Consider the following 18765-nt stretch of genomic DNA (forward strand, 5'->3'; position numbering starts at 1 on the left):
TGAATTAAAAAAAAAGTCGTTACATAACTCTTGCGTTTATTCTCATTACATAACTCTTGCTCTTAATGCGCACTTAACATGACAAGTCGTTAGCTATTCAACCAGTCGAATCAAGAAAGAAAAGGTGAAATAAACACTTTACTTAAGAGTGTGCACAAAATTAGAATCCCAGAAGTACCATGTGGGCCCACTTCAACTTGTTAAGGGTATGCAAAGCGCACAAGCTGTTGTAAAACACAACCCATCCAGCCTCATACACACATAAACACTGATCACTAATCACTCAACCTAGGGCTCTACGTCTCCTTCCCAGAGTCAAGAGAGACAAATCCTAGCTCTTTCGCTTCATAGGTACGTTTCGAACCATGAAATTCATTTTCCATTTCGATTTTGATTTCTGTTTAGGGCTTCAATTACTAAATTTTTCGATTTGATTTGTATTTTTTGTTTGTTGTCTTGTTTGTTTTTGTTTTTCGATGATGATCAAAGTCTGAATCGCTTACTTCTTGCACCAAAATGATGGGTCTTGGTTCACTGGATTATAGTGGTGTTGGTGTTGGTGGTGGTGGAGGAGCAGCAGGAGGAATGACTTCTCCAACGACTTCAAATTTATCCCCTTTAGCTCCACCATTTACAATTGATTTATCAAATCATAACAAATCTTATGGATTAGATCAAGAATCTTTTGCTTATTTATCATCTTCTCATGGAAATAATAACTGGCTTCATTTGCATCCTCCTACTACTGCTACAACAACCTTATCTGAATCATTTACAAACCTTAATCTTGAAATTGAATCTCTCACTGGTTATGTTCCTTCAACCACTACTCCTACTTCCAACAACAACCAGAATTACAGTTATGGGGAACATAACAAACCCTACTATTTTGATTCTCAAACTGTTGGCAACCTAGGTGGTGGTGGTGCTAATGGTAATACTTTTGTTCCAATTGTAAGCCCAAATGCTACTTCTGTTGCTAATACTGCTGCATGCAATAGTTTTACGCATGTTCATCGATCAGATAAAGTATTTGGTAAAAATCTTATTAGGGAAGGATTGGAACCATACTATCAGCCTCGTTTTCCTTTGGCTGGAGTTCGCGACAAAAAAAGTAGTCCATCAGTAGTCATTAGGAAACCTGATGGTTCTGATATTATAACAGTGTCTGGTGCTCCCGCTCCGCCTGAAATGGCGAAATCGGTCCACTATACTCCAAATGTTTCTGGTTTAGATTATGGTACACCTACTTGGGGGGGATTTTGGAATAGGGCTGGTGAGTGGGAGGATCAAGGTAGTAGGAAGGAACATGATGGGAATTTTGGCTGGACGGAGAAGGTTCTCACTGGTTCGTCAACTTCCAAAAATTCGCCTTTTGAAGGTATTTCTTTTTCCTCGGTGCCTGAGTTATTTTGCTTTATTTATTTGGTTTATTGTTGCTTTTTGTGAATTTTCTTTGGAGACTATTTCATCTGCATGTTTTAGTCTTTTAAGTTGTGCATGAATGTTAAGCTAGCGATTTGTATTCAACATTGCAATGTTCGCATTTGTACAACTTCTGGTTATCATTTTTGGTTGCATCACTACTTTTGTGAGGATTAATAGTCTGTAGTTAGTTTCAGTGGACCATAATGATTAGCATGCATATAATTACAATTCCATTCCTGACTTTGTAAAATTCTTTCTTTGCTGTCTTTGCTCGCTAGAGACTATGGTGCCAAATCTTGCTTTTTATCGTATGGATTATGTTTGAAACCGTGGTAAATTTCTTGTGCACTTTAGAACCAGAAGCACGTTGTTACATCTAACAAGGAAGAATAATAAAGCAACATGTTGCTGACTTACTGTATAAAATTATCCCTCGAGAGTGATTGGTTTGGAGAATAAATGGGGTTTAAAAGATGAGGTTCACCTGTCTCTGTTCTATTCGTTTCTGTTTATAAGAGAGCATGGAATGTTTATTACCTCCAGTGGTAATGCTTTTTAGTTTTCTGGTCAATTATCTCCTGTGGATATCGTCATCCTGAAGCTCTGAGTTGCTTAAAGTTAGTTGCAAAAAGTTATCTTTCATTTCACAACTTGTCATAGTTAGATGTCGTATCCCACAAGGCAATCCTCTTTCACAAAAGGGCTCGTGAAAATTATTGGTTACATCTAGTATCAGCCTGGACGATAAGGCATTATTAATCTCTGATGTTTTGGCCCAAATAATGAACTTAGCCTAGCTTTCTAAAATTTTAAGCCTCTTGGCAGCCAAGACATTTTAAGCCTCTTGGAAGCCAAGACATTAGTTCCCTGAACAGCCAATGCCCAGTAACCATGTTGTTGTTTTTTGTTACAGAAACTCCTCTTGCCGATGGTTGGACTGCTGCTTGTGGGGAAGCTTCTGGAGTTTCACTTGGAAAAACAGTTGAGCCATTGCCAGGAGAATATGGTATAAATTCGCTAAGTGCTAAGTTTGAATCATCAGTGGAGGAGAATGTCAGGACATCCGTTTCCAACATGCCAAGACACTCATTGTTCAGCTCCTCTACTTACTTTCCAGAAATTTCAGAACCGCCTTTCCCTGTGGACCCGTATACAGTATCTGCCACGAAACCATGGAGTCAGCTAAGTGCAAACAATAGTTCCTTCAACCAGAGCTTCTCATCTTTAGACGATCCACAATTTTATTCGTCAAGTGCATATTTCTCCGTGGGTCCAACATCTTCAGCTGTGGGGACAATCTTTTCAGCACCTAACAAGTCAGCTAAGTCCGCAAATGTGAATCCCATTGAAAGAGCTGGAAACACGTGTTTTAACTCTGAAGATCCTAGAGACTATACTCCCTCCAGCGCTTACAGAAAGGATCCCCTTATTCAGCTTAGTGTTGATCTCAAAGAAAGTATTGCTGATGCCAGCAGTGTGAAAGATGAGATGGACAGAACTAACCACACTTCAATGAACTCTTCAATTCTGCAAAAAGATATCATGTCAAATGGTGGTCCCATTCTGCAGAATTCCTGGAACCAATTTTTTAATGGGGAGCATGAAAACCAAGTCAATTTTAATGATGCTTCAACTGTTAAACCTACCGTAGCTTCTGTTGAAAGTTCATCGGATACATTTGACCGTTTAAACCCTCCTGTAGATTCACCTTGTTGGAAAGGAGCTCCTGCTTTTCGTTCTTTTCCATTTACAGGCAAGGAAGTTCAAGATCCTCAGGTTTTCCCCATCAATGATGGTGATGACACTGCATCGGTATCAAAATCGGAAAATGGTAACCCAATCTCTAAGGAAAACGAGCAAGAAGCAAATGGTAATATTTCATCATCCCTGCAAGGTCTACCTTTGAAAGCGAGGGACAGGAACGGTGTTCAGCTTTCTTATGGGTCCGAAGAACGCAACAAGGAAGGTTTCGTGGCAAGTAAAGCAGGAGAGAAAGTTACTGTTGGAAGAGGTCTGGACACTGCAGATCCAGTTGGAGAAGGATCTGATACTTCAGCCAGTAAGCAACGGGTACTCGAACTAGATGCTGGTCTACTGATTAATGCAATGCATAATCTGTCTGAGCTGTTATTGGCTACTTGCTCGACCGGTGTAAGTACATTGAGGGAACAGGACCATGAGATTCTCCAGCGTATAACGATTAATCTTAATACATGTGCTTTGATGAAGCCTGGAACAATGAGATCAGGGCCTGGATTGAGTTTCCCGCAGTCAATGGGTTCTTGTTCTGACAAAAGTTTACCTGATACCCGCAAGGTATGTTATCTTAATCTATTTTCAGTTATATAGAACTTTTTGATCATCTTGAAACATTAAACCGTTTGATGAGAACTCCCCCCTTGTATAGTTTAGTTCAACAGTAATTAAATCACATAATTATAATTTTTGATATCTTAGCAAATTTCTTGAAATTATTAGCTGATAACTTACTCTTTGTGGGAATGCAAGTTAGTTGCTTCTTTCATGAAGAGAATTTGTGATTTTAAAAGATAATTGCTTTTGAATAATCCACAAGGTCTATGTTTTTTTCATCTATTTATTGGAAACACTGCCGAGGTATGATTAATTTTGCAATATCCTATAGTAGTAAACTTATGCCATCTTAAGCAAAAAGCCTTTTCCTCAAACTAGTAATTCGGTGGTGAGTTTCGTTTCTTTTACTTTCGAAAATTCCTCTTGAGATTGTTGATCCTCAGAGGAGGTGTATTTATCCGAAATCCATGTTTTTGTGCATCGACGCCACAGATTTAACACAGGAAAATCTCCTTAGGTCCGGGAGCGTTGGGGTTGGTGTCCGAAATTCGTTTGTACAGATTATTATTATTATTTACAAGTGACAACTCTAGTTATGTCTATTGCAGGGAGTCGTTGGTGGCATTTCTCAGGTCACAACAAAAGAATCATGTGCTCATCAGAATCAGTGTGAGAGTCAGACGGTTGTTAAGGGAGGGATGTCCTCTACTATGTGCCAGGAACTTGTCTCCCAATTTGGTGACATTGGCCTTGAAAAAGATAATGACATGATCCAGGTGTAACTTTGATCTTTTTTTGCTGGTACAAAAGTTATTGTTTTGAAGTCACCCTGTAGTTTTTTGAGTAATAGTCTAAGTGATGCCATTATTTGTCATTCTTCTCCTATTTTACTTCTTAAAATTAATCCATGTGAAGAGTCTGCATCGAGATTTAATCCTTTGTTTAATCTGCAGCGCATAAAGAAGCATCTCAAGGAAAGTAGAAATGATTTTGATGATGATGATGATGGTGGTGATGATGATGATGATGACGATGATGAGGAGGAGGTATCACTCTCAAGGGTTCAATTATACAAGAATTTATGGCTTGAGGCTGAAGCAGCAATGTGTTCCATGAAATATAATGCTAGATGTGCGAGCATGAAGATTGAGAAGGAGTACAGGCAACAGCAAGAGAAAGGTGAATCAACTACACTAAACCCTAGTTCTTGGTACCCTTTATCCATTTTTAATTTGTCTGGCATGCCCTGAATGTTTGCAACAGACTCATGTATGACAGGGAAAAAACCCATTAATGTGGAGGAGCGTTTGAGCTCAAAGATTCTTGGTAATCAGAACAGCTTCGAGGCATTGTCTTCCCCTACTAAACATAAGTTGAGTGCAACCACTACCCAGGAAACAAGTCAAACAAACACTAACAATCAGGTAGAGGATGTTGAAGCTTCAGTTATGGCCAGGCTCCATCTTCTCAAGTGCCGGGTTGACAACTCAAGTTCCATGAGCACAGAGGGGAATCAACTGCAGGGCGTCAAGGATAGCTTGAATACAAAGACCACAACCAAGGAATCAAGTAATGCGAACACTAACGATCAGGTAAATGATATCGAAGCCTCAGTTATGGCCAGACTCAACATTCTGAAGTGGCGGGTTGATAACTCAAGCTGCGTGAGTACAGATGGAAACCAACCTCAAGAATATACCAACAATGTAGCCAACACAGAAACGGCCAAAAGAACATATAGCCCAGACAGGGCTAGTGGTACAAATGTCGAGATAAAGGCTCAACCGATTCAGGTAGTTGAACAAGGATTCACAAAGAGGAGCAAACTTTGGCCTTTCGTTGTGGTGGATGAAACAGAAGACGAAATCTCAAACTTGCAAGGGATCAAGGATGTTCCATATGTTGGTGGTCTGTGTGTCCCAGGCGAGTCCATTATCCAGTCATACATACCTGACAGATTTGGTAAACGAGTATCTGTTGGAAGTTATGATAGCCCTTCTTCTTCAGAATGGGAGCATGTGCTGAAGGATGAACTCACATGGCAGAACTGACCTAAATCTTGGGTTATCAAATTCTTTTGGATGGATCAAAACTTTCTTCGAAAACTTATTTACAGTATATATATTTTGGACCGTATTATGACTACCGCACATTTATGGTATGAAGTTGGAGAACTAGTTTTGATTTTCTAGTCCAAGGCTGTGTATAACTTTTCTTATCCTGAACTTGTTAGTTTAACTTATGTATATATAGCTTTCCTATCCGACGCATTGGTGATATACTAAAATTTAAAACCTTTTCTTCTGTATAGTTTTTTGTTGTCGGTGTTATTGATTGTCTACTATTATCTGACCTCATCCTGTGTATTAAGGGAGCTATTTGGCATGTGAACATCTCTTGATATTGTCTCTTTCCGAAAACCATGATGAAAAGCTGATCATTCAGGCCTGCAGTAATACCCTGAGCAGGGTTGACGGAGAAAATTTAAGGGGTCTGTCGCTGTTTAGGAGATTGCTGTCTCCATGTTTATTTTGTGGTGTGGAATTCACTGGCATGATTAAAAGTACAAAATCACTGGCACCGGCTAACTGCAAATTGCGAAATACAAAGTTACTACTGCTTTATTACTGTATGTGGGGTTCAAACAAAATATGGTGTTATAATAATGGTCTTGAATTACTCAAACTTGTCTGGTGTCCCTTGCACATAGGGATAAACAAATAGCAGTAGCTAGTGATGTGATCTTTCCGGTGTGTATTTGAGGCCATTAACAATGGCTAGAGCATTACTGGTTAACTGAGCAGTTTTTACAACATTCTTCCTGATAACAATCCTTGCATCACCTTTAACATCTTCTTCCCCTAATCCTTCCATACAAGTATCATCATCTGTTAATGCAGCACTAACCCAAGTCTTTATATTACTCAATTTAAAATCAAAGTCAGTTTGATTCAAGTTCTTCATTTCATTTAAAGAATCTCTCAACTCATCGATCGAATCCCCAATGTTTTCCACACAATCTTTAATCGCCATAGCATCACTTGGTTTTATATCTCGGCTTCGCGCAATCTTCGTAACAGTTTTCGATGTTTTCTCCGCTTTCTTCAGACTCACAGAGAGAGCCATGTAAGTTAACGTGGTGTAATTAGTCTTGATTTTGTTGGAGTAAATTGAGAGAGATTTTATGCAGAGTTTAGGATATGTTGTGCAACTACATGAAGCTTTTATGAACTTTGTGGTGTTTGGATTCTTCTTAGACGCAGAGCAGGTTTCGACATTTGCAAACAAGAAAAGTAGAAGAGAAACAAGAATAGGTAGAGTAATAGAAATGGTACTACGACCTTTCATTTCTCTTTATCTCTAATGCAAGAAGACGATAACAAAACACTAAAGGAGTGTGATGAATATATGGTGTACACAAAGAGAAAGGAATCGGGACTTATATGGGTTGTGCAGCTGCAAACCGTTTAGTATGAAGGGCCCAGAATCCTTTTCTTTTAGTTAGGGTAACCAAATTTTAATTCTTTAATATTGTGTACATAATAAACGGATACCAAGTGGGTCCAAAGTACAACAGAAGTGCATGAATGATGGTGCACAAAACGTTTTCAAGAAACGGAATGTGGAGGTGGTGGATATTCTTTTGTTTTTCTAAGGAACTAATGAAATTTTGGAATAGTTATCCCTTATTTAGGTAGAATGGAAAATTAATCTTTTGTTTTCTGCTATTTTTGAAACGTAACAATGGTTAATTGCCTCTATGAAGCATTTGTGATGTTTCATCATGAATATTCATAGCTTAATATTATCTCTTTTAGAAAGAAAAAAAAGAGATACTATCATTTTTTTATTTTAGCCCAAAATAGGTCAAGATGAAAAATGGAGGGAGCATATTGTTTCATTATACGTTGTCATTATTCAAAACTCAACACATAGTTTCATCAAACACTGTGATGATTCAGAATTCACTACATTAAATAAAAAATCCATATCAAATTAAAATTTTCCAAATTGTAATGATTCAGAACTCACTACATTAAATAAAAAATCCACATCAAATCAAAATTTCCCAAAATTTTGATGAGTAGTCTTGTAGAGTGTGTATATTTAATGTTTTTGGCTGAATTTGGTAATGATGTTATAATACGGATGTGCATGTTGAGTTCTGAATCATAGCAATGTTAAACAATGTGTTGAGTTCTGAATAATCGCAACATTTCATGAAACTATGTGTTGAGTTATGAATAATCACATGATAAAACATCATAATGCTTCATACAGACAATTAATGATCATTAATTTTTAAAATAGCAGAAAACAACAGATTAGTTTTCAATTCCACCTGAATAAACAACAAATATTTTCAAAGTTTCATTTATCCCCAATGTTGATTTTGTATACACGTGAGATTTTCATAAGGTATCAAAAAAAAAAGTGACATGCCCCAAACTTGTTTTGTGTATCAAATCAAAATTCCCTAAATTTTTGACGATTGTAGTCTTGTAGAGCGTATATTTAATGTTTTTGGGCTGAATTTGGTAATACTGGTAAAATATGGATGTGAGTGTTGAATTTTGAATCGTAGCAATATTTGATGAAGAAACAATGTGTTGAGTTCTGAATATTCGATCATAACGTTTGTTGAAACAATGTGCTGAGTTATGAATAATCACATGATGAACATCACAATGCTTCATAGAGGCAATAAAGGATTGTTAAGTTTTATAATAGCATAAAACAAGAAATTAAATTTCCAATCCACCTAAATAAACAACAAATATTCCAAAGTTATGTAAACCTTGTGAGTTAAAAGAGTGTTTTACCATGACTTTTGTAATGCTTCTGTGGTGGCGGGGTGTTTTTGGAGCTCGTAATCTCTGACCTTATTTGAGTGAAGAACTTGAGATTCATTGTTGTTACGATTTGTAGATTTGAGATGAGAACTTGAGATTGGTTGTTGTTATGGTTTATGGAGTAAAGTGAGATACCGACTGCTGCTTTCTAATGAATAACCGGTATTTTTAACTAAAAGGATTAGTGCGCTATCTTTGTATTATGGTGATCTCGAGGAACAAATTGAGGGTATATAATTTATAAAATACCAATCTATCATCATAACGTATCTCGAGGATGGGGATTGACCCATAATGTGTTCTTTTTTAACCTACAAGTTAGTGGAGTTTGACTATTGTCCGTTAGCAGTTTAGACAAAGCAAAAATAAGTTTGACCTTTTCCAGTCCCATTGTTGTTAGTCACAAGGCCATTTCCATTGCCAGTCGCCACCCTCCACGACATCAACAAGTTTGTGTTAATTTATTTCTTTTTATATTAATAATAAAAGTTTGAAGTGATTTTGGTTGGATCTCTGTTTTGGATTTTGATTGACATGGATTGTGGTAAACAAGTGTATCTAGCTTAGAATTTAATTTCGTAGTTTTAACTTTGATTTTATGAGTTAGGGTTTTAATCATTGAATCCAACCGTTTTTTTTTTTTAATTTTTTTTGTGAGGATTTGATATAGATCATGCTGCAACTATGTGAGTTTGTTTTAAAAAAAAGATTAATTTTGTGGGAATTTGGAGGATTTTTGAGCCAATTTGATTTGATATAGATTTTTATTTAATAATTGTAGTCTCTATAGCGTAATTTTAATATTTTTGGACTGAATTTGGTAATGTTGTTAAAATATGGATGTGAGTGTTGAGTTCTGAATCATGACGATGTTTAATGAGACAATGTATTGAATCCTGAATGATCGCTGCTTTAGTGAAACAATGTGTTGAGTTATGAATAATCACATGATGGAACATCGATATGCTAGGTGAAGGAAGTTAATGATCTTAATTTAGATTTTTAAAATAACAGAAAACAAGAGATTATTTTTCTATTCCACCTAAATAAACAACAAATATTCCAAAGTTTCACTTCTCCTCAACAAAAACAAGAGATTAATGCCTCATTAGTTTTCCGTTTACGATTACTACACTAGTTTACAACTTCATGTTTTCTCTTTTGCCTCTTTTATTCTTCCTCCCGGTATCAACTCTAGACAAGAAACCTATGAGCTATAATACATTACAATATCAAGAATCAGAAGACTGTAGATGGAAAAGATATGCGATGTTTAGCAGCGGTTTAATCTAGAATTAATCGAAGTATGGATGTTTTATTGGACTTTTTGAAAGTTGGATTTAAGCGTTTGAGGTAGGCATCTGCTTAATACATGTTTATTTTAGCATGTAAATCGAATTATTGTTTTTGTTTTTTGGTTTTTTTTGTGTGGAAGAGTATGATACATGTTTATTTCCAGCTATATATAGTCTAAATCTTGACCTTGTTAGTTTGTTTCTATGACTTTCAACTGTTTTCATTCTTATATCGTCTAATAAAATTCTAGTCAGTATAATTAAGATAGTGTGAATCTGATTCTTTGCTTTTTAAAAGAAGATCAAAAGATAAATAGTCAAACAGATCACTTGTTTTGCTTTTTCCAAAGTTAAGTTGCATTAAAAAATAGAAGATATCAGACGTTTTCTATAAAGTCAAAACCTCTATATTCTTGATTTTTATACCTATCAGTCTTCTTATTAGCCTATATTAGTCTATTTCTTTTGAAGCAACTAGTCTATTGATTGTAACCGATGTTATTCACCTCCTTATTCTCCACCTCCCTACAATCTAAACCTCTCATCCGGGAAATGGTGAACCCACCTTAACCTCAACCTAAATTTGAACCCAGGTGTGGAATTTAGATTGTAGGAAGATGAATAGGTAAATGGAGAATATGAAGGTGAATATCATTTTTGATTTATATTCATGTATACACCTACCGCCAATTTTAAAGTCAAATCTATAGATCCAGTACTCTCATTTTTATATTTTTTTAAAAGAAAAGAAGCAAACCCCTATTAGACATGTCAGTTTAACTAGGTAGTTAAATGTATAATATTGGCTCGTAGTTCATCATTTTTCCCGTATCATAGTGATTCTGAAAAGGAGAAGGTACCAAATACACCACCATCTTTTTTGTTTAACAACCTGTATGTACAAAACCTAATACCAACAAAAGTAAACCAACTTAATGATCCTTGACAATATGTATACGAAGTTTATATCTCTATCTTTTCTCAATCAAAAGGTATAGACTAGGAGCCCGTGAGCCTGATTGTTAAGAAGAGTACTTCGACGATCTCAAAAATCAATACCAAAATCAATCTAGTCGAATCCATATAATTCAATTGAATTCTGCCAAGTAATAAACTTGTTATCTATTTTTCAAGATACAAATTCTACAATAAACAAGTCTCATAATCAATTATAGTTATTCGAACGTATCTACTAAGATTGAATATGTACAACTTGTGTAAATCCAATGATAAAGATAAACAATACAACGCGGAAAGGGAAAAACACAAGACACCAAAAGTTTTGTTAACGAAGAAACTGAAATAGCAGTAAAAACCCTGGAATCTCGTCCATATTTGACCACCAAACTGTATTAAGACGCTACACACACTAGCTTACTATCAGACTTCGGACTGGAATGTAGTTGAGATTGAATCACCCTCCAAGCGAATTAGTTACAGTCGTGCTGCTTACGTCTGTTGAACTTCGTAAGGCTCTATGCAATTGATTCCCTTAACTGACGTCTTTTATAGCCTAAGAGTTGCTTCAACCATAGTGAAGACTTTTGATACCAATCTACCTCTAACAGATAAGCCTCTTTCATTTCCCTTTAGATCAAATATCAAGGCTTGAAAATTTGTTTGCAATTGACAAAGCTAGCAAACCTCACAAATCCAAAAAATTTACACTCACTTTGATGAGAAGCCTGGATTCTTTACCACCTATCAAGAAAAATCTTCAATTTATCAATTAAGAAATTTTTCAGATACTTATCTTGAGGAATAACAAAGTCCGAGACGAAGAGAACTTGCGATTACTATCGATCTTGCTTGAAAGAGATTACAAGAACCTCGATAACAGAAAAGCAAGATTAGGATACACGAATTATCAAGGAAAAAGATAGTCGAAACTGGCTTCATGAATCCCCAAAGCGAAGTATTTTTTAGTGGTAAACCTAATAACCTTTCACAGAGGAAACTTTGGTCAATAGAGGACGACTCTAGTTATCAACTAGGACACAAAGTGTTAGGGAATAATTTTTCCGTTGAAAGAGCATCTCTATTTTATAGATGTTTAAGACCAAGGGTTGCTCGGAATTAAAGCTAAGATAACTTGAGATTCAAGAAAGAACTTTCTCTGTTTAGATGACTAATTAGGGTTTCAAGTAAGCATGTGAGAATTAGTGCTTGAAATCACATAGAAGAATATACACAGTGGTACGGGTACATTTGATGTTCATTTAAACACTTAAGAATTTAATCATAATACAATTAAACAAGTGTTTTAGGGAGCAATAATGTCTTAAAGGTATTTATGAGAGTCATAGCAATGCTAAACATATTCTAAGAAAATATAAGGCTGGGTTTGGTAATGCTTTTATTTTTCCAAAAGTACTTTCAAAATCTATATATGTCAATAATTTTTAAAATTGGTGTTTGGTAAAAAAAATCAAAGTGCTTTTTACACAAAACACTTCCCAAATTCCTGAATTTTTAAAGCTGGGGAGGAGGAGCTTTTAAAAGTTACAAAAGTATAAGCTTTGGTCCCACCAAAATTTAATGCTTGATTTATCCTTTTTGTCCCTATTTTATTTTGTAAATGACAAAAATTACCCTTAATATGTATGCAATAAATATTTTATTTCTTATATTTTAATCTTTAAATATTATTATATTTTATTTTCAAACTATTTTATGGTACCATTTCATTTAATTTGTCAAAAATAAAAATAATATTATAACTGGGAGAATGGCCAGGATGTTTGTATGGATGTCACTGGTGTCTCTCCCTTCACTGGTGAAGGTATCCGTGCATTTGTTCCAGGTAAAGCCATTTCTAGTGCTGTTTCGCGCAAACGCACTAAATACCTGGAAAAATGTGTCGCACATGGTTATGGTTTGGGTGTTCTTGCTTTCTCTATTTAGGAGAGCTTAGTGAAGATACTTTGTGTTTTTTTAAACGTCTGAAAAACTGTCTTCTTAGTAATGATGCTAGTAGTGGGTTGGGTAGTTTTATTTTTCATAGATTAGGCATTGCTATTCAAAAAGGCGTTGGGGCTCAGCTTGTTGCTAGGCTACCAACCAAAGCTCGATAGGAGTCATGATGTCATTTTATTTTTGATAATATATAATTAAAATTAAATAATTATTTAATTTTAGTTTGATTTTTTGTTTGAAGATTATATATATATATTAAAAAGTGGTTAAGTAAAATAATTTTTTTAAAAATCATAATAATAGTAACAATTAGTAAATCTAATATTTTTTATATTTATATTTTATAGTCAAAAAAATATATTTTTAAAACCAATAAAATTGAATAAAACTATTTTCAGAGATATGTCTGTTTTTGTCATTTTCCACAACAACAATGGTTGAATCTGATTTTTTTACCAAACACAATTTGATTGCTTTTTTAATCAGCTTTAAGTTTAATTAATATTTTACCAAACGTCTAACTGCTTTTTTCTCACAACACAACAACGCACAACACAACAGAAAAGTGCTTTTATGAAAGCCGCAACAATACCAAACTAATCCTAAGTCTTTAAGAATATGCTAAAATTTTACTGGGACCGTCGGTGAAATGGTTCGTGAACCGCAAAGGCAGTTCACGAAAGAGGATGCAGCGGTTCTTGAATCGGGTTCGCCAACCCTACTCGGCACGTGAACTCAGATGGACACGATTTGTGAACCGGGTTCGCCAACTGCTTAGTCAGAAAAGTTCAGATCACCACAGTTTGTGAACAGTTCCCTTCTGAACTTAAGGTTTGCGTACATGTTCGCCAACCTTCTTGTATTTCAGAAAAATCAAATATGTATGGTTTGCAAACTGGTTTGCCAACCTACCCTAAGTCAAAATATTAGAAGTTCTGAATTTCTCTCTTTTGATGTTTTAAATATTCCCAAATGATAAAATCATTGCTTGGACTATTTTCAAATTGATCCATAAATTAATTTTTGAACAATAAACTTGTTTTGAACTAATATTGTTAAGGACCTTTGAACATCCAATGTTTAATTGTTAGAAGTCTTCATAACAGTTGAAGCGACTTAAGATAGTGAACTTTATCTTAGGATTCACGTGCATAGACCATATTGGTAGTGGGTACAAGGATATTGAAGGAACTGAGTAACTTGGAGTTAGTTTACTTGGTCTCAACTATACGAAGTTATAATAGTCTTTATATACGGTGGAATATCAATATCAATGCAACATCAACAATCAATGATCAAAATATGGAAACAAAATAATAATCAAGTTTTAAGGGGATAACGTGATTGATTTAGTTTTAATGGAAGATGGTCCAAGAGGATTTCAATGAGATTAATGAGGCCAGGCATGCTGGTGGTGATAGAGGATTAGGAACTACTGAACTAGAGATGATGCAGTAAATATAGATTTTTTCGACTGAATTCGTGAGAAAGAGCATGAGATTCAATTTGTCGTGTTTTTCTTTCTTTTTTAGTTGATTACTTTTTGTTTGTGATGGAGACCGTGTTCTATTCGCTATTTAACAATTCAGCGGCATAGACATCTGTCATAGGACATAAATTGTGTTTGTGATCGCCTAGAGCGCTAGGCGACGGACTTGGCACCTCCCCAAACCCTAACATTAACAAATGGAGTTCTGTAGTCATACTTTTATGTTCTTCTTATTTTTTTTAATCGTCAGTTAGGCACAAATCCATTGTAGTCGAGGTGGTCAGGATACTCGGCTCTCACCCGAGAGAGCCGGGTTCAAGTCCCGGCAACGGAACTTTTTTTTTGTCTAAATAATGGATGATGCCATTTTAGAGTGCTGATTAGCCACTCAAATCAAGTTATCCTAGTTTTCCTTATTTTGCAGTTTCGGATAGACCTGTCAATGGTGTTGTCGTGGTTCCCACCTTCTCCATTGATATGAGGATACAATCACAAGCTAGACGTGGTACTTTGACAACCCTTGGAGTTATATCTTCCATAATATCATTTACCCCGCAAATTGCACAAACTTTGTCCATGTTTTTGTTTTATGCATCCATCTCCAACAAAATGCTTGAAGTTAACACATACCTGTACTGGTACACACTCGGCATTGCCATAATTTTCTCATTTTTCGTCGTATTAAATGATCTTAATATAGCAATTCTGTTATAAGGCTTATTTTCGAACTCAGATCACCCAGTATTAACATTCAACAATTTTATTATTATATTAAAAAGTGATTTATTTGCAACTTTTGAAGAATTACTAATCCAATTTTATACTTTTACACATTGAAATTCACGACAGTATAAAACAAGAATACAAAATGGGAGGTTATTTTAGGAATTAGTGGGTGGAACAAGGGTAATCACATACGATGTGGGCTATCTGGATTATCCGGAACCAAAAAACGGATAAATGTGTCATCTTTGAAAGCTTGAGAGAATTGAGAGGGTAAGCAAACAACCTCTCGTAGCTTCTGTTATCTCTTAAATCGAGACAGACACACACAGAGAGATAGTCAGTATGAAGGCAGATACGATGAGAATATCATCAGCTTCGAGTTCATCACTATGTAACGTACATAGTTCAAGAAGACTAAATTCACTTCCCACCAGTAGATTATTAGGACTTAACAGTCTAAATCGATCATCATCTCTATCAGAATTCTTTGGAAATGTTCACCTCTCTTCAAAATCATCGAAGGTTTCAATTTTGCAGGACCAGAAGAAACGTTTCTCTCCTGTTGCAATGGCTGCACCAGTTGAAGGTACAACCCTTTTTACTTACGAAGTTGCAGTCCTTTTGCTTTATTTTACTTTCTTGGTGTGATTTTGGTGACCCCAATGTCTTCATTTTGTTGAATTTCAGCCATTTTTTAGTTAATTCATAATTTGGTTATATTTCCATTGTGGGTTTATTGAACTGTGTGTGTTTGTTAAATGTCCATCCTTTGTACTATGTATGTGTGACATATGGGCTCATTTATACAGGGTATGTTTAGTTATTTGGGTTATTTATTTGCAGAGAGTAAGCGTGCGGTGCCGTTGAAGGACTACCGTAATATTGGGATTATGGCTCACATAGATGCAGGAAAGACTACAACAACTGAAAGAATTCTGTTTTACACTGGAAGAAACTATAAGATTGGTGAAGTTCATGAAGGAACAGCTACAATGGACTGGATGGAGCAAGAACAAGAAAGAGGGATCACTATTACTTCTGCTGCGACTACTACCTCTTGGGATAACCATCGGATTAACATTATTGATACTCCTGGGCATGTTGACTTCACACTTGAGGTGGAACGTGCTCTTAGGGTTTTGGATGGTGCTGTATGTTTGTTTGACAGTGTTGCTGGTGTTGAACCACAGTCTGAAACCGTGTGGAGACAAGCTGATAAGTATGGTGTTCCTCGAATTTGCTTTGTTAATAAAATGGATCGGCTTGGGGCAAATTTCTTCCGGACGAGGGATATGATAGTAAAGAATTTAGGTGCTAAACCAGTTGTGCTTCAAATTCCAGTCGGCGCTGAAGATAATTTCCAAGGAGTTGTTGATCTTGTGAGAATGAAAGCTATTCTCTGGTCAGGAGAAGAACTAGGTGCAAAATTTACATATGAGGAAATTCCAGCTCATCTTGCAGAATTGGCTCAAGATTACAGAACGCAGATGATTGAAACAATAGCCGACTTAGATGACGAAGTAATGGAAAATTACTTAGAAGGAGTTGAACCTGATGAAGCAACCATTAAGAAATTGGTTAGGAAGGGAACCATTGCAAATAGTTTCGTGCCAGTTATGTGTGGTTCGGCATTTAAGAACAAAGGGGTTCAGCCATTGCTTGATGCAGTTGTGGATTATTTGCCTTCACCACTTGATTTGCCAGCTATGACAGGAACTGATCCCGATAAGCCAGATGTCACATACGAAAGAGCTCCGAGTGATGACGAAGCATTTTCTGGTTTGGCATTCAAGATCATGAGTGATCCATTTGTGGGGACTCTTACATTTTGTAGAGTATATTCAGGGAAGTTAAGTGCAGGGTCATATGTTCTGAATGCAAATAAAGGAAAAAAAGAGAGAATTGGAAGGCTTCTAGAAATGCATGCCAATAGTAGAGAAGACGTTAAGGTAGCTCTAGCTGGTGATATTGTTGCTATTGCAGGTCTTAAAGATACAATCACCGGTGAAACACTTTCTGATGTTGAGAACCCTATTGTCCTTGAGCGCATGGACTTTCCTGATCCAGTTATTAAGGTTGCAATTGAACCCAAGACTAAAGCAGATATTGACAAGATGGCAAATGGGCTAATCAAGCTTGCACAGGAAGACCCATCTTTCCATTTCTCAAGAGATGAGGAAGGTAACCAAACCGTCATTGAAGGAATGGGAGAGTTGCATCTTGAGATCATCGTCGATCGACTTAAGAGGGAATATAAGGTTCGTGTTCCTCCATTCTCTTGTGTTCGTTAGACGTGAACAGTTTATTTGCTTTCCTGCAATGCAAAACCTGTCTTGCACATGTAACATGATACCATCTGATTTTTGATATCTTTGCAGGTAGAAGCTAATGTTGGTGCACCCCAGGTGAACTACCGTGAAAGTATTTCGAAAGTCTCAGAAGTTAAGTACATCCATAAGAAGCAATCTGGTGGAAGTGGACAGTTTGCGGATATAACAGTAAGGTTTGAACCATTGGAACCAGGAAGTGGATATGAATTCAAGAGTGAGATAAAAGGAGGAGCAGTTCCGAAAGAATATATACCAGGTGTCATGAAAGGTTTGGAAGAAAGCATGAGCAATGGTGTCCTCGCTGGGTACCCTGTTGTTGATGTTCGAGCTGCATTGGTTGATGGATCTTACCACGATGTCGACTCTAGTGTCTTGGCATTCCAGGTGGCAGCACGAGGAGCTTTCAGAGAAGGGATGAGGAAAGCAGCTCCGAGGCTCCTGGAACCAATCATGAGAGTCGAGGTTGTCACACCCGAAGAACACCTGGGTGATGTCATTGGTGACATCAACTCTAGGAGAGGTCAGATCAACAGTTTTGGTGATAAACCTGGTGGCCTCAAGGTATTTAGCATGGCATTTTCCTTCATTTCTTCTGTGTTATTGCTTCCTTATTATTAAAACATGGATTCAACAAAGCCACTGGTAAGTATTAAGGATGAAACCAGGGTGTGCGTTTCATAGCACCATCGCAAACCCTGGATGCTTTTCACATTTATTTCCAGCACTCATCATAGACAGAACTTATAAACTATCGAACTTGCCCTCTTCCCCAGCTGGTCTCATTTACACTGTGGAATGCATCCTAGTAACAAGGTTCCTCTTTAAGAATTCTGTGCTTAGATTTGGTGACACTAGTAGGTACTAGGTAGTTGATGCTGGCAGGGTGGGAATTTTGTGCTTAGATTTGATCCTGAATTTTTGTCTATCGTTTTATTTTATTTGTGCTATTGCGCTAATCATTCTCTCACGCATTTGTTTTGGGATGTTGCAGGTTGTAGATTCGTTGGTACCATTGGCAGAGATGTTTCAGTATGTTAGTACACTCAGGGGAATGACTAAAGGGCGTGCATCATACACAATGCAGTTGGACAAGTTTGATGTTGTTCCTCAACATATTCAAAACCAAATTGCTGCAAAAGAGCAAGAAGCTGCTGCTTAGAGGTTTCATTGATTTCTCTCTTCTTGTGGGAAACAAACATATATCCCAATTTTTCATCTTGGTGATTAATGATTCCAGATATACTCTTGTGCTTGTATGATGTCCGAGCTATTATAATTTTCCAGAGCAAAAGAAAACTATTTTGCACATGATAATTTGTTAGACCTTATCAGTTTTCTCGTAAAGATGGATTACTGCACATTGTAGATTTCAGGGAGCAAGTTGGATTGATCCATGAAGCAAAAATCCTTTGAGC

General features: G+C 36.4%; 3 protein-coding genes and 1 non-coding gene across 5 annotated transcripts; 3 read left to right on the plus strand and 1 right to left on the minus strand.

The window, feature by feature from the left end:
• The first annotated feature begins 246 nt into the window (after nt 1-246).
• LOC113355996 lies at nt 247-6071 on the plus strand. Of its 2 annotated transcripts, none has more exons than XM_026598989.1 (6): nt 247-351; nt 490-1381; nt 2342-3744; nt 4350-4517; nt 4695-4920; nt 5005-6071. In XM_026598989.1, the coding sequence occupies exons 2-6, from the start codon at nt 517-519 to the stop codon at nt 5790-5792; spliced, it is 3450 nt and encodes a 1149-aa protein (XP_026454774.1). In that variant the 5' UTR covers nt 247-351; nt 490-516; the 3' UTR covers nt 5793-6071. The 2 variants fall into 2 exon arrangements, with proteins under 2 accessions (XP_026454774.1, XP_026454775.1); XM_026598990.1 differs by having other exon boundaries at nt 5020-6071.
• A 400-nt stretch (nt 6072-6471) lies between these two features.
• LOC113359368 (21 kDa protein-like) lies at nt 6472-6867 on the minus strand. Its single transcript, XM_026603015.1, has one exon. The coding sequence runs from the start codon at nt 6865-6867 to the stop codon at nt 6472-6474; it is 396 nt and encodes a 131-aa protein (XP_026458800.1).
• Nucleotides 6868-14555: 7688 nt separating this feature from the next.
• Nucleotides 14556-14628, plus strand: TRNAE-CUC. The gene has a single exon. It is a non-coding gene; the product is annotated as a tRNA-Glu (tRNA).
• Nucleotides 14629-15245: 617 nt separating this feature from the next.
• Nucleotides 15246-18715, plus strand: LOC113355997 (elongation factor G, chloroplastic-like). The gene is made up of 4 exons (XM_026598991.1): nt 15246-15606; nt 15864-17278; nt 17399-17911; nt 18342-18715. The coding sequence occupies exons 1-4, from the start codon at nt 15363-15365 to the stop codon at nt 18507-18509; spliced, it is 2340 nt and encodes a 779-aa protein (XP_026454776.1). The 5' UTR covers nt 15246-15362; the 3' UTR covers nt 18510-18715.
• Nucleotides 18716-18765: the final 50 nt, after the last annotated feature.

This window comes from Papaver somniferum, chromosome 3, assembly GCF_003573695.1.
Source record: "Papaver somniferum cultivar HN1 chromosome 3, ASM357369v1, whole genome shotgun sequence".
Lineage (NCBI taxonomy): Eukaryota > Viridiplantae > Streptophyta > Magnoliopsida > Ranunculales > Papaveraceae > Papaver > Papaver somniferum.